At 41.9% G+C, this 25,815-nt stretch overlaps 2 protein-coding genes across 3 annotated transcripts in view; both read right to left on the reverse strand.

The window, feature by feature from the left end:
• Positions 1 to 3,421, reverse strand: part of LOC126996421 (uncharacterized) — a 17,594-nt gene extending 14,173 nt beyond the window's left edge. The window contains exons 1-3 of one of the 2 annotated variants that reach the window (XM_050856831.1): positions 3,261 to 3,421; positions 717 to 930; positions 1 to 28 (exon numbers count right to left, since the gene is read on the reverse strand). The exon at positions 1 to 28 is cut by the window's left edge and continues 101 nt beyond it. In XM_050856831.1, coding sequence (XP_050712788.1) covers positions 1 to 28; positions 717 to 930; positions 3,261 to 3,316 — 298 coding nt within the window. In that variant the 5' untranslated portion in view covers positions 3,317 to 3,421. Of the gene's footprint in view, positions 29 to 716; positions 931 to 1,730; positions 1,781 to 3,260 lie in introns of those variants that run through there. The other variant, XM_050856832.1, reaches the window with a different exon arrangement.
• A 10,654-nt stretch (positions 3,422 to 14,075) lies between these two features.
• LOC126996422 (2-oxoisovalerate dehydrogenase subunit alpha, mitochondrial-like) lies at positions 14,076 to 25,397 on the reverse strand. The gene is made up of 9 exons (XM_050856833.1): positions 25,046 to 25,397; positions 23,669 to 23,833; positions 21,686 to 21,881; positions 20,498 to 20,659; positions 19,992 to 20,136; positions 18,878 to 19,081; positions 18,197 to 18,368; positions 17,844 to 17,938; positions 14,076 to 17,459 (listed from the first exon to the last, which is right to left on the reverse strand). The coding sequence occupies exons 1-9, from the start codon at positions 25,244 to 25,246 to the stop codon at positions 17,378 to 17,380; spliced, it is 1,422 nt and encodes a 473-aa protein (XP_050712790.1). The 5' UTR covers positions 25,247 to 25,397; the 3' UTR covers positions 14,076 to 17,377.
• Between the last annotated feature and the right edge of the window lie 418 nt (positions 25,398 to 25,815).

Raw genomic sequence — 25,815 nt, forward strand, 5'->3', positions numbered from 1 at the left:
GGAACGTCCACCACCACACCGCCACGGACTGACCAAAGGGGTGGAGGGCGGGAGTGTTAGTGATGGTGGTGGTAATGGAGGATGAAGGAGTTGTATAGTTGAAACAGAGGTTGAATTTATGTTGTTGTTGCTTTCATTATTATTATTATTATTATTATTATTATTATTATTATTATTATTATTATTATTATTATTATTATTATTATTATTATTATTATTATTATTATTATTATTATTATTATGATCGGTTGTGATAATAAGTGCATAATTATGTTAGTAGAGGTATTTAAAAATGCCTGATTAGGAAAGAAAAATGTTATGATTATTATAACCATTATTATTATTATTATTATTATTATTATTATTATTATTATTATTCATAGTTATCATTGTTAATAACGTTTTCATTATCATTATCATAATTCTTATCATTGTTATCCATATTCTTATTTTTTCTTATTCTCATTATCATCGTTTCTAGTATTACCATTATTATTACCTCGTGAATAAAATATTGTACGCATCAGCAGCATGGTCTGTGGCGTATTCTTATCATTTTGCTCTAGCTCTGAGACTCCAGCATATTGAAAATAAGGGACCGTGTTGTAAGTTAGTGTTTGTAAAGAAATATTATACGTTCATGTGTTAGTCAGTAAATTGCGATTATGCGTATGTGACCAACTTCAATATCAAGTTTAAAACAATGAATTCCTCACCTCGTAGAAGACGATGAACCAGCCGAGGACGGTGGTCTGCCGCAGGGCCTTGTAGCGCGGCGACAGGGCGTCGTAGGAGCGCCGCACGCCGCCCTGCGCAGCTACCCACTTCACCGCCTGCAGATCGGCCACGGCCAGCTTTTGGCCCTCCCTGCTGGCCGCCTGCTGCTGCGTTGGAGTTTCAGCCTCGGTCATTCTTCTGCCACTGTGGTTCCTGTAATAAATGAACGGGAGTTCATATATAATTATTTAACTGACAGAACAACAACATGAGACTCGCACTTCATAGTTTTTGTATCAGTGTAGCTTTTAACGAAAAACAAAATAATCAAGGCCAAGATATGTTATACATGTTTCGGGAGCAAGCACTATAATTTTTTTTTATTAATTAAACGTAGTATTATTACAACTGACAACAATACTTTTCCAAACTTGTTTCAACGGTTTGGAGAAACAGATGCCATTCTTGCTGTGACATCGTATTAATTTGTTCATTGTTTCTTTTGAGAGACCGCGTGTTTAGTGTCTATAAACAGGTACATCCCAGGGAATGTTAGGTCATTTCGTAGATATGGAGAACAGATGATGATGAGTTAAGAGAAGCTGCCCTGTGTAGGTTGACTGGCTTCCCGCAAGATTCTTATATTTATGCTCATAACTCTATCGCCTGGTGTCATTTGATCAGCTCCTGTCATTCATGTGTATAAATATTGATTTGGGCTTGACACCATCTTGTCAGCAAATATTTATTTTTGCTGTTGTTACACTGACCCTATGTACCGGGGTAGTGGGCTCTTCCTACCATGTGCACAGACTCAAGGGTCAATGCGACGGAGACGAACACCGCAGCCACGCGCAGCTATTGCGTACACCCTCAACTTTACTTCTTTACCTAAGTGGCTAGTTAGCTCTTACAATGTTGCTCTCTTGGTGGGAGTTCTACGCTATCTTCCCGGGAGATATGTTTCTGATAAGTGGCGGCGCAACAACAAGACTAATAACAATTCGTATTGCCTCGTGTCACGTGAGTGTGGTGTGCTGGGGGGCATCGTCCACGCTTGACTGTCTCCACTGGTAACAACGGGAGAAAAAAACCCCGCACAAAGACAGCCTATCGCAACGCCACCCTGCCCAGGACAGCACAGGCGGGTTACAAGCACATTTATCTCCGCTATCAGGAGGCACGGTGATTACAGCCTGCCTCACCGCCGCTTCCATTGTCAGGGAGGAAGATTTTTTTAGGGCATGTGTCCTCATTCACCTTTACCGCTCCTCTCTTGATATTCTCCACTGAAGGCAAAAACAAAGTAAATAAAAGAAAAGAAAAGGTCATTGTCTGGCATTTGAGGTGTAAACACAGGGAAGGACAGCAGACAGGTGCGCCAAAGCAGCTCACGGAGACGAGTCCTAGGATGATGGACGTTGTTTACTCTTTTTTTTCTTTCTTACATACCGAATGAAGAAGTGGAACAGGTAACATTTACAATAAAAACTAATAATATTTATGAAGTAAACTGAAAATGAGACCTTTCGTCCAGCTGAGGAAGTAAATCTACAGTATCCTTCCCACGGGTACCAGAAGTAAATCTTCAGTCTTTCTTCCCCACGTGTAGGCTACCCTCGATTCTGAACCCTCCGCCATAAGAAAATGGCTGTTACGGCGCCAAGGTTATCTGCACAATTAAGCAATCAGTCAATTAATGAATCGATGCCACATGACAGAGGGCTGGAAATACACTTGTACTTACCTACTTTGTATTATTCGATAAATCTTTACTTACAGCTTGCCCGTGGCCCTGTACTGACGTCTGAGGACAAGTGGGTCTGGTTTCTCACGCAAACCCACGCACTAAGTTGTTCAATGATCTTCATAACTATAAAAACCAAGAATGGCAACTCATTCTGTTAGTACGTGAGTCATTGGAACAAGTTATCATTAAGACAAATAGACTTCCCATGCAGTAACACTCCTCATGGGAGCACTTTAGATGCTGAGTGTAAGTCCATTGCCGCCTGATACTTGCGTCTTGGCGCGACGCTCCAAGACGTCAGGATGCCTACTCGTGTATGGCTGCGGACGGACGCAGGAGGCCGCTTTGTTCAGTGCAAATGAAGCCTCCACAAAATGAGTCCCCTAAAATGAGATAGCCATTGTTCTTACCCGCGGATGAAGCTATGGTATTTTGCATTCAGGTTTTGTATTTTGATAAAGAAAGTCTTGGGTGATTCATGCGAACTGAAGTAACTCTACACAACCACCACTCCGGGGTATGTATAAAAAGCGGTTTCGCCCGAAGGACCACATAGAAATAGTAGATATGATACAAAACAATCATTCGTCCTCGCCCGAGAATAAGGTTCCAGAACCTGGCTGCGACTGTTGATCGGTCATAAATGATGTACACACGCACGCCGGAGACTATTCACGCACACTGGAACACCACAGCAATAATAAGTCACGATCTCTTACTTCTACTAACACGTGTGAGAGAAAGGGGAAATAAGCGGGAGGGGAAAGCACTGTGGGAGAGAAAGTGGCGCTACCTGCTGCTGCTGTAGCCGGCAGACACTGGTGGCTGCGAAGTGCGGGGCGACCTCATGTTGTCGGCGCGGCGGAGGTGGACTTTGTACTCCGAGGCAGGCGACGACACCCACCACTCACTCCTGACGCCCACCCACTCCCATACCGCAGGGAAGTCACCCTCGGCCCCGCTTAGCCGCTTACTTCGTCACTGCTGTGCCAGAGGTCGCCCGCTGACGCACAACCTCGGGGTGCTGACGAAGGCGTGGTGGGAGTTGGGGTAGGAGGGTGACACGAATCACACCAAGAAAAATCCCTCAAGGCCTCTTTCCTCCTGCCACACTCTTGCATTCACCCCTCCCCTCCCCATCCCTAAGACTGTTGTCACTCCCATACCAAAGGTCGCTCCATGACAAAAAGGCCTCGAGGTGGTGAGGAAAGTGAAAAAAAAGGGAATGATAGCAGGGTGAATAAATGAATAAATAAATCTACAGAAAAATAAAGAATACTGAATAAGGAAAAATGAATTCTAAAGAAAGGATTATAGAAAAAAGAAGGAATTAATGCAAGTAATTAAAAAAAAAAAGAGGCGGTGATTTTTGTCTTAGGAAGATGAATATCATTTAACGTTAAACTAAATATTTACATTACCTTTACATTATTTCACTTATACGAATACGTTTTTAATTGTTATTAGTTTATATTGCCATCTCTCTCTCTCTCTCTCTCTCTCTCTCTCTCTCTCTCTCTCTCTCTCTCTCTCTCTCTCTCTCATAAGAAGTTCGATTACGAAATGCGCGGCGCAAACTCAAATGCGTTCAATGCGTTAAGGACTTGGGGGTCAAAATTGCGTCAAACCTCAAATTCTCACATCAATGCATCGATGCAGCAAGTAAAACGAACGGAATGTTGGGCTTCATTAAAAGAAACTTTTTATTCAAGAATAAAGATGTAATACTTCCGCTCTACAATAGTTTAGTCAGACCCCACTTGGAATATGCGGTACAGTTTTGGTCTCCCCACAATGCAAAGGACATTGCTAAATTAGAAGGTGCTCAGCGTCGGGCAACAAAAATTATCCCTTCCTTGCGCAACAAATCCCACGAAGAAAGGCTTTCCACCCTTAACATGTTCTCTCTTGAGAAACGTCGCCTCCGAGGAAAACTGATCGAATGTTTTAAAATACTTAATGGTTTCACGAATGTGGATGAATCAACATTGTTTATGATCGATGACACTTTGCGAACGAGGAACAATGGCATAAAACTTAAATGTAGACAAGTAAATTCAGACTGCATCAAATATTTCTTCACCAACGTTGTAGTGCGAAAATGGAATAAGCTCCCACCTTCAGTGGTCAAGTGTAACACGATTGACTCTTTTAAAAATAAGCTCGACCATCACTTATTTCAACTTAATATTAACTAGAGTTGAAATGCAAAGTTTTGGAGCCATCTGATTAATGTAGAATCACTTAGGTTTAAGGACAGACCACCTAGTCTGGACCATGGGGTCTGTGTGGTCTGGTTTTCTATGTAAATCTCTCTCTCTCTCTCTCTCTCTCTCTCTCTCTCTCTCTCTCTCTCTCTCTCTCTCTCTCTCTCTCTCTCTCTCTCTCTCTCTCTCTCTCTCTCGTGATGAAACTTTACCCCTCTGAGAAAGACCATCAAGTATAGGTCACCGTTCCACATATTAACGCATGTCAGAGCCTTTCAATGACCTCCCGATGATTGACAGGAATAAATGGTATGCACAGAGGTGACTACACCAAGCACAGTCGTAGGTTTGGTTCATTACTGCACATTTCCCTAATGACATATTGCACCAAGGGTATAATCGCAGTAATTTAGTGACAGTGGACAACAGCCTACAAGAAACAGTTGACTTTTCTTGTCCGTCTGCCTACATAAAAAATGAACATTAAAATATTATGAGATAAAATACGGAGACGGAGCTTAGAACTTGAGCCGGGGTCTACCTGAAAATCCTCCCCATGGGCTTCCTAAATGTGTCTCAAATTCTGTGCTTTATAATAAAACAAAGAATCATTGGAGAATTGGGAGGTCCCCTTAGAAAGATCTAATGTGACTTTTAGGCCCCTCTAAGAGTCAGGCCCCCAGCTATGTTCCTGATGAAGACATTGCAAGGAAAGCGTGGGCGTATACAGACTTCGATGGACTTTGTACGTGTTAGCCAGTCTGCCGGTTGCTGTCAATCTATACTACTGTACTATGCCCCCTGCTTGTGTCTCACCGTCAAGCCATGCCCCTCCCGGATGCGATGAACACACACAAACACATGCTGCATTAAATATATTCCACTGCTGGTTTTGAAACGTAAAAAAGCCAGATATATTTGCGATAAAACTGCTGCACGATAATGAAAGCGAAATGAACGTGACTTGGTGTAATTTGTGGTCTGATTTGAACTCAGGACGAGATATATATATATATATATATATATATATATATATATAGAGAGAGAGAGAGAGAGAGAGAGAGAGAGAGAGAGAGAGAGAGAGAGAGAGAGAGAGAGAGAGAGAGCGAGAGAGAGAGAGAGAGAGAGAGAGAGAGAGAGAGAGAGAGAGAGAGAGAGAGAGAGAGAGAGAGAGAGAGAGAGAGAGAGAGAGAGAGAGAGAGAGAGAGAGAGAGAGAGAGAGAGAGAGAGAGAGAGAGAGAGAGAGAGAGAGAGAGAGAGAGAGAGAGAGAGAGAGAGAGAGAGAGAGAGAGAGAGAGAGAGAGAGAGAGAGAGAGAGAGAGAGAGAGAGAGAGAGAGAGAGAGAGAGAGAGAGAGAGAGAGAGAGAGAGAGAGAGAGAGAGAGAGAGAGAGAGAGAGAGAGAGACTAAAACGCTGTACTTCCTTGATCACTCCGCGTCAAGTGGGAGACGGAAAAAAAATCTATAAAGGTCGAAATATCACTGCACTTTAACCCTGTTGCCTGCTTGTGTGCGTGCGTGTGTGTGTGTATATGTGTGTGTGTGTGTGTGTGTGTGTGTGTGTGTGTGTGTGTTTAATGATTCACGTTTCATTGCGCAAAGGCTTCGACATGGATGACTGGCGGCCACAGTGTCATCGGTGGAATGTTAATCACGTTAAATATTTCGGATTAGGTTTCAGCTCTAGCAATTTTTCTTCTCTCTCTGCATAATGCCAGACAAGTTGAACAAATTGGACAAAAACCACACGAATTCTGAAATCCACGGCACTTCATGAAACGTTTTACAAAGCTCCTCATGAAGACGTGAAAACACTATTAACGCTAATATTTGAAGGTCGCGTCTAACAATATGTATTACTGTAATGTTCACTGTTAGGAGTCCGTGAACTCTTGGGCAGCAGCTATAACTGAGGTGTCGTGGTTTTCCTTTTCATCGTCCTTACCACAACCACCGCCGCCCACCAACCAAGGGCCGGTTGTTGCAGGATAACTGGAGCACCAATCCCTCGTCGACTCATCGTGAGCCCCTGAATGTCTGATCAATGGTTCTATTCTTTTCTTCAATAAATTTACTGATTTTGCTATAACTCCCTAAATAGGCCATTTATTCCAACCTTCAGTGATTTTCTAGAAAAAAAAAATCTTGTCTTGATCTCGTCTGGCTTTTTTTTTTTTTTTTCTTCAATAAAAGCAAAAAGGTCATAAGTTTTCCAGGATGGCCGCGTGACTGATCGCCTTCTGAGCCTCCTGCAGCGGGATGGGTTGGCGGTCACTGTGAGTTACCTTCACTTGAGATTTGCCGCCGCGGGTGAGCCTGAGCGCCGAACAGTAGGCGGCACATTGTTGCTCTGCTCATCTTCATCTCCTTGGCCTTTGAGCCTGTGCCGGGGGGGTGGGCAGACTCGCTGCACCGGGAGGCAGGCTGGTCTGGTTTATCTAAGCATACATGTTTTTTAGGTGCCAAATATGTAAGGAATTTTTGTTTAGGTAGATAGTATTGTCAGAAACAAGTGTTTATAATATCGGGCGGGCATTAGGTGAGGGAGGAAGGAGGGGTGACACAAATACACAAGCGGGCCCCATACAAAAGTGCTGCATCATCTCGACAAGCTGGACCCTTTGCCCTCTTCCCTCAGCTGGCGTGCCTTGGAGGGCCGAGACCAGACAAACGAGACGCGCAGTTATGGGTTTCCTCATTTACTTTGCCTTAAAAACTGGCGAGTACTTCACGAGCTGTAACCTACAACACAGGGTCAGGTGGACTCTAGGCCGAAACATTTTCCTATACGAGTGACTGCTATTCCACAGTTATAACATAAAGAAGATTTACACTATCCAGGCTATTGAAGATACGTCCTCTGAGGGATATTGTGCCCTCTACGAAGCACAAATACACGAAGTTATCCAGAACACCTATATAACATTCTTCATAACCTCCCATCAGCACACCACAAAGCTCTGTCTGGGAGCCAGTCACTTCTCGCTTATCAAAATTCGTAATATATTCCAAGAAACAAATCCCTCAAGCATCTCTTACTGGCCGTTGCAGGCACACAAGCCTAGGCAAGGCACCAAACTTTGATGTGATCGAAGGAGAGAGAAAATGTCGCAAAGAAGTTGTAATGGTCACAGGAAGGAGTCGGCAACAACTATTACTGACAAAAACAGGTAACAACCACACATAAGTATATGGTGGAGAGATGACTGACACTTGAACTCGCTCGTATAGGTCCAACACCCCTTTGAATCTTTTATGACTCAATGATGTGTGTGTCGCGGTGCGTCTGACCGAACACGGGGTATGAAAACTATAAATAACATTTCCGGCGTGCTTTGAAATACAGATGTACCCATAGAAAAAATGGCGCCACTATAAAACACTTGCCTGCGCTATGACGGGCTGGGGCCGACTACCATCCAGGCCCCTCAAGAAAGCCTACCGGTGCTTTAGGCTGGCACGTAAAAAATAAAAAATAAATACTTGAAGTTCTGGTCATGCAGTTTTCGTCAAGGGGACGAAGTCGGTAGTGACACAGACCTTAGCGTACGTGACAGTTTTCAGTCGATAACCTGTACCTCGAGTGCCAGACGATGAAAAAAAAGGTCTGCCACTTCTTCAGATGTAATCATAATGAAGCACTTAGCGGGCAGCAGTCAGGTTAGGCGGGCAAGCAGAGACAGAGGCGCATCGTCGGGTATAGCTACGCATGGGGGTGTCATTTCTTGGGTTTACTGTGGGTTGAGGTGAATGGTTATGATGATGCGGAGTGTGACATAATTGAGGTAAATGGGGGTTGCTACAAGGTGGGGTGGTGACTGGGGGGGAGGGGGGGGATTTAAAGGGACAACGAGAGGGAATATGGTGATCGGGGGGGGGAAGAGGATGTAGTGGAGATGAAGTTGAGGTGGTGACGCGATGTCGTGGAAACAGTGGGGGAGAGGGGTATGGTGAGAGGACAGCAGGGTGGGTGATGGTGACGGGGCATCGGGGCGGGGAGGTGGCACGGTGGGGCAGGGAGGGGTGGAGTGACAGGGTGAGTCTGCGGAGATGCGTGACGTTAGTGGGCCTTGACGTAGCGCCGCTCCGTGAGGTGAGATTGGCGGTGTGAACAAGGAAGTCACTCGTTGGATGTTCTTCTTCAGGACCGAGCTATTAAACGTGTGTCCATTATCTTCTTTCTTTTGATTGACGGCGCAGAGGACAATGACAATGATAAAAAAAGAGGCATAACCACCAATACTGCGACGAACAAACACACACAAAAAAGAAAGAAAAAAATCCCGAGACGTGTGAAAGCGGATGAATAATAATGAATTAAATAACTCAGTCAACAAAAATAAATGAACGACCACATAGGAAAGCCTTTAAAACGCATAGCATCTGTTATCGGTAATGAACGCTGCCCCCGATCCGTGATTTGATGATGGCTCACTCACCACCTCCTCGCGTTATCTGCGGCCACTCGAGACTGCCAGCCGCTCTTCTCCTCACTTCCCGCCCCCACAGCCACCGTCACCACCACCACAATCGCTTGAACTATCAACTAACGAAACACATTATATCTAAATTTAATGATAACACTACCACCACTACTACTACTACTACTACTACTATATTACTACTATTACTACTGATACAATGAATATTACTAGATATAATAATCATCATACTACTAATAGGTAAAGGTTAGGTTAGGAGCATAAGCTACAGTTGTGCGTTGCATCGGCACTCATCTATTCTCGATAGCCCTTGAACCTGGGTAAGAACCCATTGCCCCGGGACACAAGGGTGTGTGACAGCCAGGTAACCATATTTACTCTTCCCTAGGTTTCCCCCAGGTAGGCTTATACATTTATAGATAAGGCCGAAAGAAAAGATGGGCAGGCAGGTAGGCTGAGCGGCGACTATCAAGGCTGGGATGCATGGAAGCTGGGACTTCGAATTCATAGCTAGGCATAGAAACCACTACATATAAAGATTACTACAATTACCCAAAAAAATATAAATAAATTATAACATTCTTCTAAAAGACGCAGGTTGCGAGGCGATTTAGTTTAGTTAGATCAATGGGAGCCACTTAAATAAGTTACTTATGCTGAAAACAAATGTTTGGACACGTAGCAATGGGTACCTATAGAATAACTTCAGGTTCAGGAACGAAATGGGTAAAAACTGGTTTTTGAATAGGGTGGTGGATGCGTGGAACCAATCAAACCTGATATATGTATAGGTGATGCAAATACGAATGTATATTTTTAATAGAGGTCAGGATGGATAGGAGTGGGGGGGGGAGTGGGCAAATAACTCGTTCTAAGGATCTGCCATGCATAGACCGTCTGGCCTCTTGTTTCTTTACAGCCTTGTGTATTTTTTGTCTCACTAGGTAATGTTAGCTGCCGAATAATAAACACGTGGGACTCTGACCCCCGCCACGGTGCTGACAACACAGCACCTACAGCTTAATGATTTTTTTCCGTCACACTCTGACTACGTGCCGCTCACAATCGGGAGTGAACCTTCAAAGAAGCCAGCGACGGTTAGGTTTTTATTTCCTCTCACATCTTCCCACGCTGTCTGGCGGCGGGGAGATAACCAGGGAGACGAGATCTTGGGGAATGGGTACTCGGTGTGGTCCGCCAAGATGAGGTGACTAATTTTACACTGACGCCCTTACCATATCCATACACCAAGGAATTATTCTTGCCCAAAAAAACTAATCTGTCTTTCATAACCTTTAGATAATAAAGCAAATATCTGATAAGGCTCAGTGGCTCAGAATAACACTGGTTGCTATGGACTTACATCCTCCTTTTGCCGCGCTGACGCATTCTGATAACGTTGCATTTTTGGGGCAATATGTTGAATCTTGCACTCGATCAACTGCCCTACTTAATCTATGAACCCTGGTCCCTCACCACCTGAGCGAGGACCCGCGCGGCCTTACAAAGATAAAGTTCTCATCCGTACTGATAAGGCTGGAGAAGGGAAGTGCCGAGGTAAGCCCCTCTCGTGGACCTCCGCTTCACAGCATATGTATCATGTGAATCTATATATGTATATGGTACTAGTTCATCGTTAAAGCGTGTGCCTCATCGATCATAATACTCTTAGTTATAATGATGATAATTATATAGATAAAGTAAAGAGGGCATACACTGTAGCTGTGCCAAGTAAAGTTGTGGGCATACGCTGCAGCTGCACGTGGCGTTGGAACTCATCTCTGTCGCCTTGGTACTTGAGCCTGTGAGGGTAATAATCAAGCCATTACCCCGGGACACAAGGCAGGTGTGACAACCGGGACTACCGTAGTTTATCTTCCCCAAGCTTCCCCAGATAACCATTTTTTGGCCAGCCAGAAAGGGAGGATGAAAAGCTGGGTGGGTCGCTCGCCGACTGCCCGGGCCGGGATACGAACCCGGGTCCACGGACTCGAAGCTAGGAATGCTAACCACTTCAACACGGAGGCGCTTATGCTAATAATACCGAGGTATCATTTCGTGTATGTGATGAATGATTTTATTAAGTCATTAATTATAATGGTCTGGATAGCATAGTATAGTATAGGATTCACCTCAGTAGACCACCTGCCCTTTCTGATTTAGTTTTCTGAGTGGTGGATGAGTGGAACAGACTTGGCAGCCATGTTGTGGGTGCCGATACCATAGAAACATTCAAGAAGAGGTTGGATAAATCCATGTATAGTGAGGTAAGGTGGGGTTAGGCTTACAGGAGCTGCCTTGTAAAAGCCAACCGGCCTCTTGCAGACTCCTTACGTTCCTATGTTCTTATAATGGAAATTTTTAAAATGCTTTTCGATGGAGGCGACTGTGACTCGCCATCCTGACTACAAGATATGAAGTAGGCTAACATGATTATCATTATCAATACTGTTATTATTATCATCATTGTTAGGATGCCTCCATAAATAACTTCGCCTCTTTTGGATCCTTGCATAAGACACACAAAACAGAGCTGTATGACTTGGTTGTATCCGGATTACTGCTTTTGACCTTTGACCTATCCAGGCTAAGACTAAACCGACTTCTACGAGAGAAAAAAAAAAGACAATAGGGTAGACGTAGGGCGGTGGCCGGTGAACACGTTAAGCTGAATAAACAACCAAGAGGCCTTCTGATAATATGGATTTACCGAGGTTATTATCCCTGACAAGACGATCAACATAATTATTACAGCGTTATTAATAGTTGAGCCTCAGTGATAAGAGTGATAAGTTAACTTGGTATCAAGAGCCAGAGGCCACATTATCCAGCAGAAAATACAGGAAAAGGAGCACCAGAAAATATACTACTACTACTACTACTACTACCACTACTACTAATAACAATAATAAGAATAAGAATAAGAGGAAGAAGAAAAGGAAAAATAAAATAATGCCCAGTAAATGCAGTCCACGAAACGATTAGCGAGAACTTGAGAATATGGCCAATTAAATTAAACAAAAGGCGTCTGCCACACGTGAGCTGCGGCCAATAGAATATAAACATGGCTTTACCTGAGGGTGTCACCCCCACAATGGACCATTAAGACGCCCTTACAGCCACTCACGGGAAAGACAAAAGGAAAAAGGTGAATAGAAATGACGGGGGGCGGGGAGAGAGAGAGAGAGAGAGAGAGAGAGAGACCCCCCCCCTCTCTCTCTCTCTCTCTTTGACTGGAGGATAGAGGGAGTGTGGGTGAAAGGACATGTGGAAAGATGGAGACTTGTGGATGAGCAGGCAAATAATGGGTGAATGGGTTGAAGGATGGACTGCCTGAGATGTGGAGGCATGGTGGATAAGCAAGGGTTGATGGGTGGACTAATGAGGAGAGTGGTGGATAACGGATTTGTGGGTGAACGGGTGGAAGGGAAAAGTTATTGGAAAAACTGGTGGACAAGCCTTAGTGGATAGATTGGGACAAGGAAACAGTTGGCTTTGGAGTGGTGGATAGACAAGGCATTGGTGGACGAACTGGTGGATAGGTGGATTAACTGGTGAGGGTTGATAAACGGACAGTTCTGTACGGCGAGCGTTGGTGATTGAACAAAAGGTGGGATGGTGGATAGTCAGGTGAAGGGTGGTAGGGTAGGTGGGTGGGCACGTGGATAAGGATAGTGTTGGTGGATGGATTGCTGCACAGATAAAAGTTTGGTGGACAGACTTGTGAACATTTGAAGACTTGGTGGGGGATTTGAGGGAAGGGTTGGTGGATGGAATGGTGGATAGAGGGAGGGTTGAGTGATGGAAGTGAGGATAGGAAGAGAGCTGGTGGGGAGACAAGTTGAAGAGAAACCTTGTGGATGGAAGGTGGGTGGGGAAGGATTAGTGAATGGATTGAAGAACTGCTGGATGGACTGGTATATAGGGAGAGTACTACTGAATGGACTGGTGAATATGGTTAGAGTTGATCAATGTGCTGGAAGACATGGGATGTCTATGCCTTCCCTTACCAAAATATCATATATTTATTTTTGTTTAGAAATTTTATTTGTATAGCAATAATTTATCAATATCTTTATGTAAAGAATCATGTCAGAAAAGCACTTTAATTGTCAAGTATCTTCTTATTTTCATACAAGGAAGAAGGTCAATCAATCAATCAACGTGAACATACACTGAGGGGTGCATAGCTTCAGCCACCCTTTAATGCCAAACCTGTGGGTTCCTCTGGGCAAGTCTCTATGCAGACCCTCTTCTCATCCTAAGTACCTCATGGCAGGATCTATTAACTTGCTCAAGCTACGAACTCTGTGAGTGTCCCATTGGCCTCCTCCACAAGAAACAACCTGGAGAGCACAGTCAACCTTTGTGTAGCATGCCACATGCCTGTATCTCCAGAGTTGGTATTCTGTAGGTGATAGGCCTTAAATCGATCTCATGTAGTTGTTGTCAGTTTGACACAGTCATTCCAGCGATATCCATTGATTCTGCATAGACATTTATTACCAAAGGCATTTATCTACCTCTTCAAGTAACTACTCAGTGTCCATGTCTCACAGATATAAACTATGACAGGGAGCACAAGTTACTTGAAGATGCAAAGCTTGTCCTTCTGCAGAGGTATAAAAAACACCATATACTATTGTTGAGTGAGTCCATAACTCTGTAAGCCAGGCCAATCTGCCATAAGACTTCTTGATGAGTCCTGCCTCGCTGTTGTTCTGCACTACGTTACCAAGGTATGTGAAATTCTTTGGGATCTCAATGCCCTCACCACATGCATTAACAGATTGTACGGTTTCATCTAGCAAGCCTCCAAATGTCTGTACCTTGGTCTCAACCCAGGAGACCTGGAGTCCCAAGGTCTTCCTTTACCTCTGTGCAGTGCCTTGAGGGCCATCACCAGAAATTCAAGTGACTCTGCAGGGATTACTGCATCATCAGCAACAAAAGATCAGTGATTTGGTTGAGCCATTTTATTAATAAATAAAAGAAGGAACCTCCCCAATTTGAAGAACTGATAACAGCTGAATGTTCCTTAATGCAAGTTGCCTGATTGATTCGGCAAGGAATCATGCTGCTGCAACACCTGTGATCATATGGCACTCCTTTATGCAGCTGTCACTTATGTAAAACTAATGTTTACAATAAAAATGCTGTTTATTTAGATTCTAATTTATTGCACAGTTTCACAGCCCTTATTGTTGAAAGGTAATAAATAATTTATAATAATTCTGCTAAGACATAAAAAGTCCAATATTCAGGTGGAAATAATATTTGCAAAATTGTTTGTACTAATACATGTGCTTAATTGTAGCAAATGTACTACAGAGAGATTGCTTTTTGATACTTATTGATACCACCGATGCCTCAACATTTACTGAAGTGAGACTTTAACAAAAGATGTACAACAACTCACATCAGTTTATTTATTTATGGGTTACTCAGAGATTACTAATTTGCTGAGACAAAATATATAAACAGCTGATTCCAACTGTGAAAATCATGAAGCATTTGTCTTGTCTTTGATATAAATCTATAATATAAAAGAAGTACAGTAAACCCAAGCTATTACAGACCTTGATATAACGAATTTAGGCTTTAACAAACTTTTTTGGGCCAGTGCGGTATGTGTGGGAATTTGCTGAACGAATTTGGTAAGTGTGGGGTTCGGTTTGGTGGTAAGAAGGCTGAACACGTACACGCATGTTGATTGGCAGCGGTTTAAACAAAGTCGACCAGGTAGTGCGTGTCCAGTGTCTGCCTGACTGTAATCGCTTCTGATCTTGTCCTTACATGCCTCACCTTTCACCTAATACATCAAATATAATCAGAAATGATCAGACAGCGTACATTTCACCTCATATAACAAAAAGTTTTGTTACATGAGAAGAATTTGGAACCCTTGAATGTCACCTCCTTCGCCTCCAATTGGCTCATTGAAATGAGGGTTTGCTGTATCTTTGAATTTCACTATCTTGACATATTATGGATTAGATTCTTAACTTAAATATTTTATTTTGTTTCTCATATTTTTTTTGCTACTGAATATTTCCTTTTTCATTTTTTCAATCAATCAAACTAATTAAGTTTTACTAGTAACTCCTACAATTCAATCATAATTAAATTGAAAATTCAAAATTACTACTACTATTACTACCACTACTTTAGTACTGCTATATTTTCTATACTACAATTGGTACTACTTTTACTAATAGTTACTACTGCTGACAATTATATATGGCACCAGATCATCATTTATAAAACTGATGGAATTTGGCTAATAGCTTCCTGGCGACCACCGTACTGTCACATGCTACAGTATTACATGGTCTGCCATGAACCGACTGGCAACTTAAAAAAAAAGAAAAAGAAAATAGTATGATAATGGTAATTGGTCAAAACTGTATAGATGTAACGTAAGGTTCACTCCTATTTTGCAGCCTGTGCACTAGAAAATGAGGTGATTAAAGAATCCACCGCGAGGCAGGTAGCTAAAACCATAAAATTATAACTCTGCAATAATCCTCTGTGATCTAGTGGCCAGCGTGCCTGGCTACCATTCCATGTGTCTGGGTTTGAATCCCGTCCCGGACAGTCGGCATGCAGCTAACCCAGCTGTTTATCCTCCCTCCCGGGCTGGTCAATAAATGGGTACTTGGGGAAACTTGGGGAGGGTAAATTGTAGCAATTCCGGATTTCACATTGTTCCATGTCCCGGGGTAACTAGTTCTTACCCACCACAGGCTCGAAGGGCCAGCAGATCAGAGATGAGCACTGCAGCCATACGCTACGGCGTATGCACTCACCTTTATCCAAGAGTTACAAGAGAGCGCTTTGTCTTTCATCAAGAAGCTGCTATGAGCTGGGACTAAACTTGCAATCTTTTAATCATGCGGCAAGGGCCAAGCCCACTTAGTTACCCGATCACCCGTGTACTTGAAAAATGGGTCCCTTCAGTACAAAAAGTTTGCAGTACACAAAGCAAGACCGTTGCTCTTAGATATTTGAAATTAATATATTTTTGATGTGTCCACTCACTCTCAAATCACACCAGAGTTTATGTTGCTATATACATCGAGGAATGCAAGGCAGTGTGTTCATGAAAATTACCCTAACCATGGGTATTTCTGTAAGGGAAATGGAACATTTTCATGCCATTTGCCTGAAAGAAATATAACCGAGAAGTGATTGAAGTGGGACCAGCTGATTAAATGACTAGTCTTATATATTAGCAGATTCTGGTGACCGTAAAGTGGCTGTTATGATAAAAAGATTTAAGTTCTGAATATCATAAAATATAATATAATTACAAACTACATACAAACGACAAAAAAGTAAATACAAAGATGACAACCTGGTGTCAGACGAAGAGTGTTCAATGTTTCTTAGGTCTAAAAAGTAGCGTTTTAGAAGGATTTCATCAATGTGGCTTTACCTCACAATATTATGGCACATGGTTGTATGTTTCATAAAGTTTTGGATTTTACCACAAGTTAGGTGTTGGCATCCAAGCAAGGGAGCAGTAAATGAAGACTATAGAAACACCAGGTGCAGAGCAACATCTTGTACCAGATTTCTTGAACAAGCTCTTTAAGGTGACTTTTATTCAATTTAGTTAAGTTTGATAGTATGTCTCCTAATAGATTAAGCAAATGTTTATGGACTATATATATTAGTATACTGCATTTTTTCCCTGACACTTTAATACTGTAGCTTGGGCATCAAAACTTGGCTATATTCTTTATAAAAGCCAACAGTTTGAGTAGTACTTAGTGGGTGCAGTCGCTGCTTTGGTATGTCACGTGTTATATTCTGATGTCTTCATTTGACATTTAATTGTAATCAAACAATTCAAAAGTTAACTGATTAATCACTGACTTGCAGACTGTATGTCTTAGCTTATGAATTATCAAGTTTCAAAAGATATTTTTAAATTATTTACCTTTGCCCACTTCTACATAAATAATATATACACATATAACACACAAGAATAACCTACCTATGTATAGTATCACTGACTTGTATGAAGCACGTTTCCATGATATATCTACATCCAATCTTTATACATCATACAGTTTAATCACAATTCTATAACAAACATTATACAAAAAATCTACACACAACCATGGATCAGCCTACCTATGCCACACAGTGCAAGTGTTGTTTTAACGGACTTGTGATGAGGGTTTGCAGCACCAGCATCCACACAGTCACCCCTCTTCATATTTCACTGGTCCTTCTAACTCCATGTGTCTCTCTTCACTGCTCCTTTGCAAAGTTTTTGACTGGGTAGTGGTCCTCATATTCTGCCACATGTGCCTTCATGTACTGGTACTGCTCTCTGCAAGAACAAGAACAATCTTGCTTACCATTCACATTATGAAGTGCATGTACAGTATTACCATGTTACCTTTTCACTGTAATAGCATCATCATCATCATCATCACTAAACACTTCACAACTTTGCTTCCTACACAGGCAGGGTGGGGGTTGAATCTCAAGAGACAAAGCAGTTTTAATGGAAGGATGACAGTTCAGTGGTTTCAATTTCAAATCAGATTTTTTATTACATTATACTATAATTGTTCAAATTTATTGTCAATCATTAGTAAAGGATAACATGTTGCATATGAATATAAATGATGGTTTGAGCAGTGACAAGTAAGCTAGGAATGTCATACTGCTACATGTTATTTGTGCATGAGTGAACACTGTTGCCACTCACTTGAGGTGCTCCGGCATGTTGTCATACACATCTGTGAACATTAGCTTCCAGCTGGGCTTTTGTCTTCGCTCTGCTCTTGCAAATGACTGCATCACCTGGTAATAAAGAATTAAGTGTGCAGAATTACAGTTTCATGAAATATTTACATTAGACAATCTCTTTGTTACATATCAACATTATTTCATAATTATACCACTTAAATAGTATGGCACTTGAGGGTATGATTGAAAGGGGAAGCAAATTACAGGTTATTTTTCAATTAAAATAAAAATATTAAGTGCCATAACAAGATGAGAAAAAAACTACTCAATGTCATTGAAAAAGAAATAGAAAAATAAGTTTGTAATCATTACCTGCTTCTTACAGTCATCCTTCCACTCCTTCTCTTTGGCTTCATCCCAGTAGCCCTGATTGATCATGTACGCACGCAAACGAGCGATAGGGTGCTGAGTGGAGTCCCACAGCCTCACCTCATCAACTGAACGATAAGCTGAACTGTCATCTGAAGTGCTGTGGTGGCCAATCCTAAGCAGAAATATGTGGAATTAGTTATCAATGACCCTTTAAAGTGTCCTTGATGTGTTTCAATAAAAATATACTGAACCTTCTGCCCTCCTCTTTGTCAGCTGCAAGAGGAGAGCTTTTCTGGAGAAAAACTCCTGAAAGTCATCACTATGGTACACTAAAAATAATATATTCTTACTCAACAATGAGACTTTCTATCTAAAAAGTGAGCTCTTTCTTTGTTGATTTTCCCAATATGTTGCAGTCTCTCAAGTATTTGAATATATACTTAGCCTAACCTAACTATAATCTGAACATACATCAAGATTGTGTACTAAATACATTCATTTTATGTTCTTTTAACAAATGAAGCTCTATTTTTGTTGATTTTCCCTATGAGCTGTTGTCTGTCATGTGTTTGAAAATACCCTTGAAGTAACCTTACTATCACCCAAACAGGTATTATATTCGTGTACTCGGTAAATATATACATGCCTCCTCAGTAATGATCATATTCTGTGAAACAGTACCTGTAGGTCATGGCCTCTATCAATACGGGTCTGTGTTCAGTGACGGTGATGTGCCGTGCAGCTTTTGTAGCATTGTAGACAGCAAATACATCATTGCCGTCAACCCTAATAGTGGCAATACCATAGGCGGGGCCACGTGCGGCCACACCATCCCCTCGGTACTGCTCACTCGTTGGGGTGGAGATGGCATAGCCATTGTTGCGACTGAAAGGTGATGATGAACACTGTAGTGGGGGTTCATTCATAATAACTTCTGTTAATAATGTTTTGAATGTAAATAAGTCTAAAAGGGGGGAGAGGTAATAAAGGGCTTCCAAGGTGGGAACTGTATGTGGTATGCAGGCATGGGGTCTATTATTATTATATTCTTTACCCTTTATATTACTATTATAAGGTTATTTATTGGTATTGTTTAGTATGTGATATCAGTAATCACAGAATTTAATTGATTTCAAAAGTATCTTTTCTGTTTAAATAAAAAATGGGCAATACTTGTGGACAGTTGTGCTGAAAGAGATTTGTTTTTAACAAATGCCTTCATCCACAATAAGATGATTAACAAGTATATGTGGGTGAGGGAAGATTACATATCTGTGAATAACAGGATAAAGCAGATGGTTAGATGTAGTCAAGTCTGTGATTACTGCTATCACATACACTATACACTAAAAGAAACACCAATAGATGATCAAGTAATAGTAATAGATCAAAGTAGAGTAATAGTAATATAACAGACCAACAGTAAATGTAACAGTATCTAACAGCAGTGGTCATAGAAACCCTACAAACCCTACATGTCTGCAATGTTACCATTTGTATCTTCTCTTCCATTAACTTCATACAGTAATCATTATTAAATAACACGCATGGTACATGGTACCTTGTTGCACATACCTTTATGAGTCTTCCCTGAGTATGGTACTTCACAAATAGTTTCCTTTAGTTTATTATGAATATTCTCAAACCAAACATCCCTTTTTATGCACACAAGAATATCATGCACACTCTAACCAAATCAGTGCATTATTACATAATTGAAAAGAGAAGAATATAATCTATGAATAGAAAAGAAGCACATAATAGGATATTTACAACAGAAAAAGGTTATATTTACCAAAAGAAGATAACGGGGCACTCAAGTGTTGCAGAGAAGTTGAAAGCAGCATGAGCATCTCCTTCACTAGATGTTCCTTCTCCAAAGTAGCAGATGACACACAAGCCATTCTGAGCTCGCTTGAAGGCATAGGCAGTGCCAACAGCTGGAAAGGAGAAAACAAAATACTATGAACGGGAGTATCAGGTTTTGACTGTTAATAAGTCTAAAATGGGGGATAGGTGATAAAGGACTTCCAAGGTGTGAAGATAATGGGATCCCTACACCACAAATTGAAACAAAAGACACTAACTAGAAAGTGATAAGAACTCAGCTGTCTGCCACACCTCCTCATTCCTCTATCTACTAACCCAATACATCCAATATGTGTTACTACTAAGGTCATTTCAACAGATGTTTTACTTCCATTAAGAAGAAGTCAATATCATGATTTTTATAGATACTCCCCATACACACTGGTACATAGGTGACCAAGGGGGAGGATATTGCGGCAAAACAATACCTACCTTGTGGCATCTGTGTGGCAAGAGGAGAGGATATCGTGACGAAGCGGTGCTCGATGGACCCGTAATGTACTGGCATCTGCCGACCCTTGCCTTTGTCTGCCTCATTGCCGTAACACTGGTTCATGAAGCGGTCCAACGGAAAGCCTCGCCACATCAACACTCCTGAAGTGACCCCACCAAATAAGTAATATTCAAACACCTTGGCACTCATACGAGAACAATGACTTCCAGCTCATAATAACGTTTACTAACTGCACCAGTCAGATTCCACATTCAATTTATACTGCAAAGGTCATAACAGCTCTACTAAGTTTACAAAAAGGCAAAACTTCTTGTTCTCAAAAGATTAGTTCTTAGACCAATCTTACCGGAAACATTCATCACTGCAAACCACTAGGAAATCAGAAATCGCACTGTTTGCAAAGAATATGATATATCAACGTTTATAAAATTTCTCTTGAAATCAACAAAATTCTTTGTTCAAGTTATAATGAGCATAATAGTTTGATTACAATGTCAAGTAACGGAAGGGAATTCACAGCAAGCACAATTCTGGGAAAAAGAAAAAAAAAAAGAAAAAAAAGAAGATAGTAGGACAATATTGGCTCACCAAGTATTGATCTTAATTGGTTCTGCAATAAAAAGTGCAACACCTGAATCCAAAAAAGTTGAAAGACTGACCCTCTGAAGAGATGGGTACCTAACTGGTTGTGGGCAAGTCTGAAAATTCAGCCATTAGTCCTTGTCCCTTGCTCCCTGGTCCATATATTTAGTAATTTTACTGAAGTTGATTGGTATAACTGCTTTTTCAAATCCCATGTGGTAATCAGGCTTGCCTTTAGCCTTCTGGCCATATTTGAAGGTCTCAGGCACATTCCAAGAGTCTGTGTGAGAATTTTTAGAGGAGGAAAGTACTACGGGGAAAGTTTCACACCCTCTCGTCCCTCTGCACAACTCAGCTCTGGGAAGTGTCACCGATATTGTTTTTATTAATTATCATCATAATCACCTTGTTATTTTTTTTTGCCATTTGCAGAGCGTTTGGGATAACCTTCACAAATGGCATGAATGCATTGTGTATATAAATATGACTTTAAAGTTTTGAAACCATCTATCACTTATACAATCAATGTGCTAGTCCATAAGAGCAGAAGAAAGTCCAGCGCAACAATGGTCTCCATGACCCACCTGCTTCCCGGTACTGTCCAAACACAATGTCCTGGTCATCAAGTGCAGCAGCTGAGCCTATGTGTGTGCCCTCCTCGCCATAGTTGGTCATATAGAAGGAGATGCGCCCCTGGCGCTGCGACTCGTACATGATGCGGTCCATTGTGTTGAGGAGGGTCATGCGCTGGTACATCTTGACCACTTTCTCTTCACTCAGCTGTGTGCATATGGTGAAATTTATGTACAGTTACATATTGTGGGAAAAATAATGGGTGACACATTTATGAATAATATGGTTTACTGTGTTGAGAAATCTGTCTGTTTCTTTTGATCATCCCGTCCTTACTCAGCTGTAATCAATGAAGATTGGTATTAAATTTTACAACAGAGGAGAAATTAGTTAACATGATATGAGCACATTACACATTACAAATAATGTGTGTCATAAATTTCCCTTTCTAGAGCACAATATAAATTATTCAGAATTCAGGATTTTCTCAAATTCTCCAATCTGATATATTTATACACTACAAAGACATTTGAACTGCTTGACTATAACAGCAAGTCCTCAAATAATGTAATTTTGTTCAAAATCATTTGGTTTTAACATCACTGAAAAAAAAAAAAAAAAAACAAAAAGAGTAAAGCACCTGATAATCGTATAAATGTGCAACAATAATTGATGTGGTATAAAAGTGCAGCAAACTCTGTATTGTCTATTTCTACACTGCAGCATGACATGAGTCACCCTCCAAAATTTTTGCTTTTCAATTTTTTTTTCCATAGTTTACCCCTGTTGCAGTGAATGATAAGCATAACTTGTTCACCTCTGCTGTCTGCAGAAATAAAAACAGGACCCAGCCTTACCTTTACTCATCATTAGTGCTGGGGGTGAGGGAGGGTCACAGCGGCCTCCCTCCCCACACTGCCATCGTCACTCACTGACTCACCAACAATTCATTAAGTAATTCTTTCTTTTGTTTTTATTAATCTTTCTTAACATATGTGCAGCACACATTTTTCAATGTTCAATAATCAAAGTGTTTGGACTGTTTATTCAGAAGCTTAGCGATGTTTTTTGTCACCAGAAACACACTGCAAGAACTTGACTCTTGTTTATGTCATCGAGCCTATAGTTGGTAAAGTTGATTTAGCTTAATGCTATTTCACACGAAGCTGCACTTCCCAAGAAACTATCGACAACGTTAAGTGAGGACTTAGTACTGTATATATATACTATAGATAAAATGTCCTAAAATATACATATTGTTAAGACTTAACAGAGATGAAGAGGAAAAGAAATAACAGGAGAGACAAAAGCTCCACCTGGTACCGCGAAGCCTCATGATCACTTGGGTTCCGGGAAGCTTAATGATCACTCGGCACTGCGCATTGCCGCTAGTACCGGTACCGTTTGGATCTTAGTGACGCTCGGCGCTCGCCCGCCTCCATGTGGTATGGGCCCTGTGTGTAGACGCTGAGTCACTGCCCCGCTGACCGTCTCCCCAAGTTCCCACCATTTTGTCCTGCTTTCCGTTTCCATCACAGCTCCCATTTCCATTATTTTATTATTTTATTTATTTATTGGAGTTACTGGATAATTCTTCATGTCCGATTCTTTTTCTTTTTTAGGTTGCTAATAAATATTTTTATTGTTATTAGACTATGATCGAGTAGTCGAGTACCCACATCACCAAGATATCCACTCACTGAGTGGTGATCTCTCTCTCTCTCTCTCTGAATGAAGTGAATATTTATTTTTTCGATAAAAAAATAGCATGTATAGTTATTATGGATGTACTCGATCATAGTCTACTAACAATAACAATATTTATTAGCAACCTAAAAAAAATCGGACATGAAGAATTATCAATAAATCCAATAAATAAATCTGAGCAACTGGTACCGGTACCGAGCAATCTGGTACCGGTACCGTACTGTTTAGCTGGTACCGTTAGTACCGGTACCTGCCCACCCCTACGCAGAAAGTTGATAAAGACTTACATTGGGGTCAGAGGCTGGGTCAATGATCTGACCTTTCCTGTCCATGACCCTGTACACAGGGATGCCATCATACAGGTCAGGCTGCACAAAGTCAAGTTTTTCTGTCCATGTTGAGCGAGAACCCGGGAAGTTGGGTTGTTCCTCTCCCAAGGAAGAGCACAGGGCCTGAAACAGAAAAGGTTAACTTCACAAGTGAACCAAAACCATACAACATACACGTGCATTAAGGATAATTTTTTAGATGCTAACATCATTATAGTGTTGACGACCCTGCTCAGTGCTGCACTGGCAGCGGAGTAGGGCCTAAAACTTCATCAACGGTAATGGTAAACAACAGAAGAACAATTAATTATGTAGATGAGGGGGATTATTCACAAGAGGGTAGCCTACTAATTTCAAGATGTTGACAGCTTATTTCTGGACAAAATATGGTGCTGTTTATTATGGATAATATTTTTCTCAGAAAATCACTAAATGATCAACTTTTTAATGTCTGTTGTGCACCTACCGCTGCCCGCTGACGCAGCCACAAAATAGCTCGCAGAGGTTCATCTTTCAAACTGTTTCTAGGCAAATTAATGTTTTTCCTGCTGTGTATTCCCCCAGTGTGCATGTGTATTGAACAGCAGAGTGACTTATTTCTGTGGGGAGGTATTTTTCACAACACCGGTTGGACCGCTGCTGCCATGTCTCATCCTGCACTCCGTGTTTCTGCTGCCCTACTCTGTGTGCTGAACAAATTTAAACTAACCAAACCTAACTTTACATAACTACCTAATGGGGTGCTTCGCCCCCCCTTCCATTTCCGATGGAAATGAGGTACAAAATCGTGCAATTCACTACCTGTCCCCAGAAAAACATGAACCACGCGAGAAAATCGTTGGTTGGGTGAAACTGTAAATTGTCCAAAAAAGAATCCACGTTAAAGTGTATTAACTCCACCAGAGGAGGCTGTATGCCCTCTCTCCTAATATTGAATATTAGTAGTTGTCCGTGCCACCCTGTGATGTCATATTAGCCAACCATCTGACCATCTTCATGAAAATTCATCAGCTGCAGTTTTGGTTGGAGACATCACACAGTTTTAGGATGGGGCGTGCCCCCAGCCAGGCAAGAAAATCCAGGTTAGATTATCCCAGATGAGATATCTGCCCGTTGATGGTAACAATCTCTATCCCAGTTTGTTTTGCTTCTGGCATATCATTTCGCTCGTTTGTAGCTCCTGGTGTGGGCAGTGACACCCAAACACACGTCTCGCAGCGACGGGATATCGTCCAGCACCGGCTCGCCCAGCAGCCTGGCGACGCTCAGGACAACGACGCAGCACGACGACACGCCCCGCGCCGGGCACCACAGTGACGCCGCCGCTGCACGTACCCTGGTGAAGGCGACGCGGTGCCCTGCTGCGGCCTGCCGGGTGCGAGGCAGGAGGCCGAGGCGGGCCGGGCGCAGGGCGAGGCGGCTGATCCCTACCGCCGCCATGTTGACTCTGTGTTGTTGTCCCGCCACAGAGTCACGGAGGTGGAGTGCGCGGCGAGGCGCTGCAGGTGTCGCCGCTAAGACTGGGCAGGCGGCCATGTTACTGTGCCCTCACCAGCCCAAACTGACATTATTTATTTTTTGGTTAGAGGTTACTCAAAAGATGCGAGTATTCTGAGCCCGACTAAGCTAGCTCACCAGCATCCTGTGACGTCTGAGCTGGCGTGTACAATACCAAACTGACGACTCCACACATGACACCAGCGAGGCCATCATCATCCCCCTGAGAAAATTCTACATCTTATTAGCATCGAGCTGCAACAATGATTTAGAAATAAATACACGAATATGAGAGCTAAATAAAGTAGCGAATGAACACTTTCTCCCATCTATTTGCCTTCAACTCCTTAGTGCTCGGCTGTTTCTTCGTATCATTTATTTTAAGCACGATTCTTAAACCTGCATACTCTTCTGATCATGTTGTTATGTGTTGGTATAGCAATACGTTCCAATATAAAAATATATAGCGGGTCAAATTTGCCTCGGATTATTAACTGTACCGTAAAAGTAGCTATTTAGAGGACCAGAATGGCCTTGAAATATAACCTGTGCCGTGAAGGAGTTCGCTGGCCTAGACTTCTATATAAAAAAAAGAATACCAAGGAGAC

Source organism: Eriocheir sinensis, chromosome 10 (genome assembly GCF_024679095.1).
Source record: "Eriocheir sinensis breed Jianghai 21 chromosome 10, ASM2467909v1, whole genome shotgun sequence".
Lineage (NCBI taxonomy): Eukaryota > Metazoa > Arthropoda > Malacostraca > Decapoda > Varunidae > Eriocheir > Eriocheir sinensis.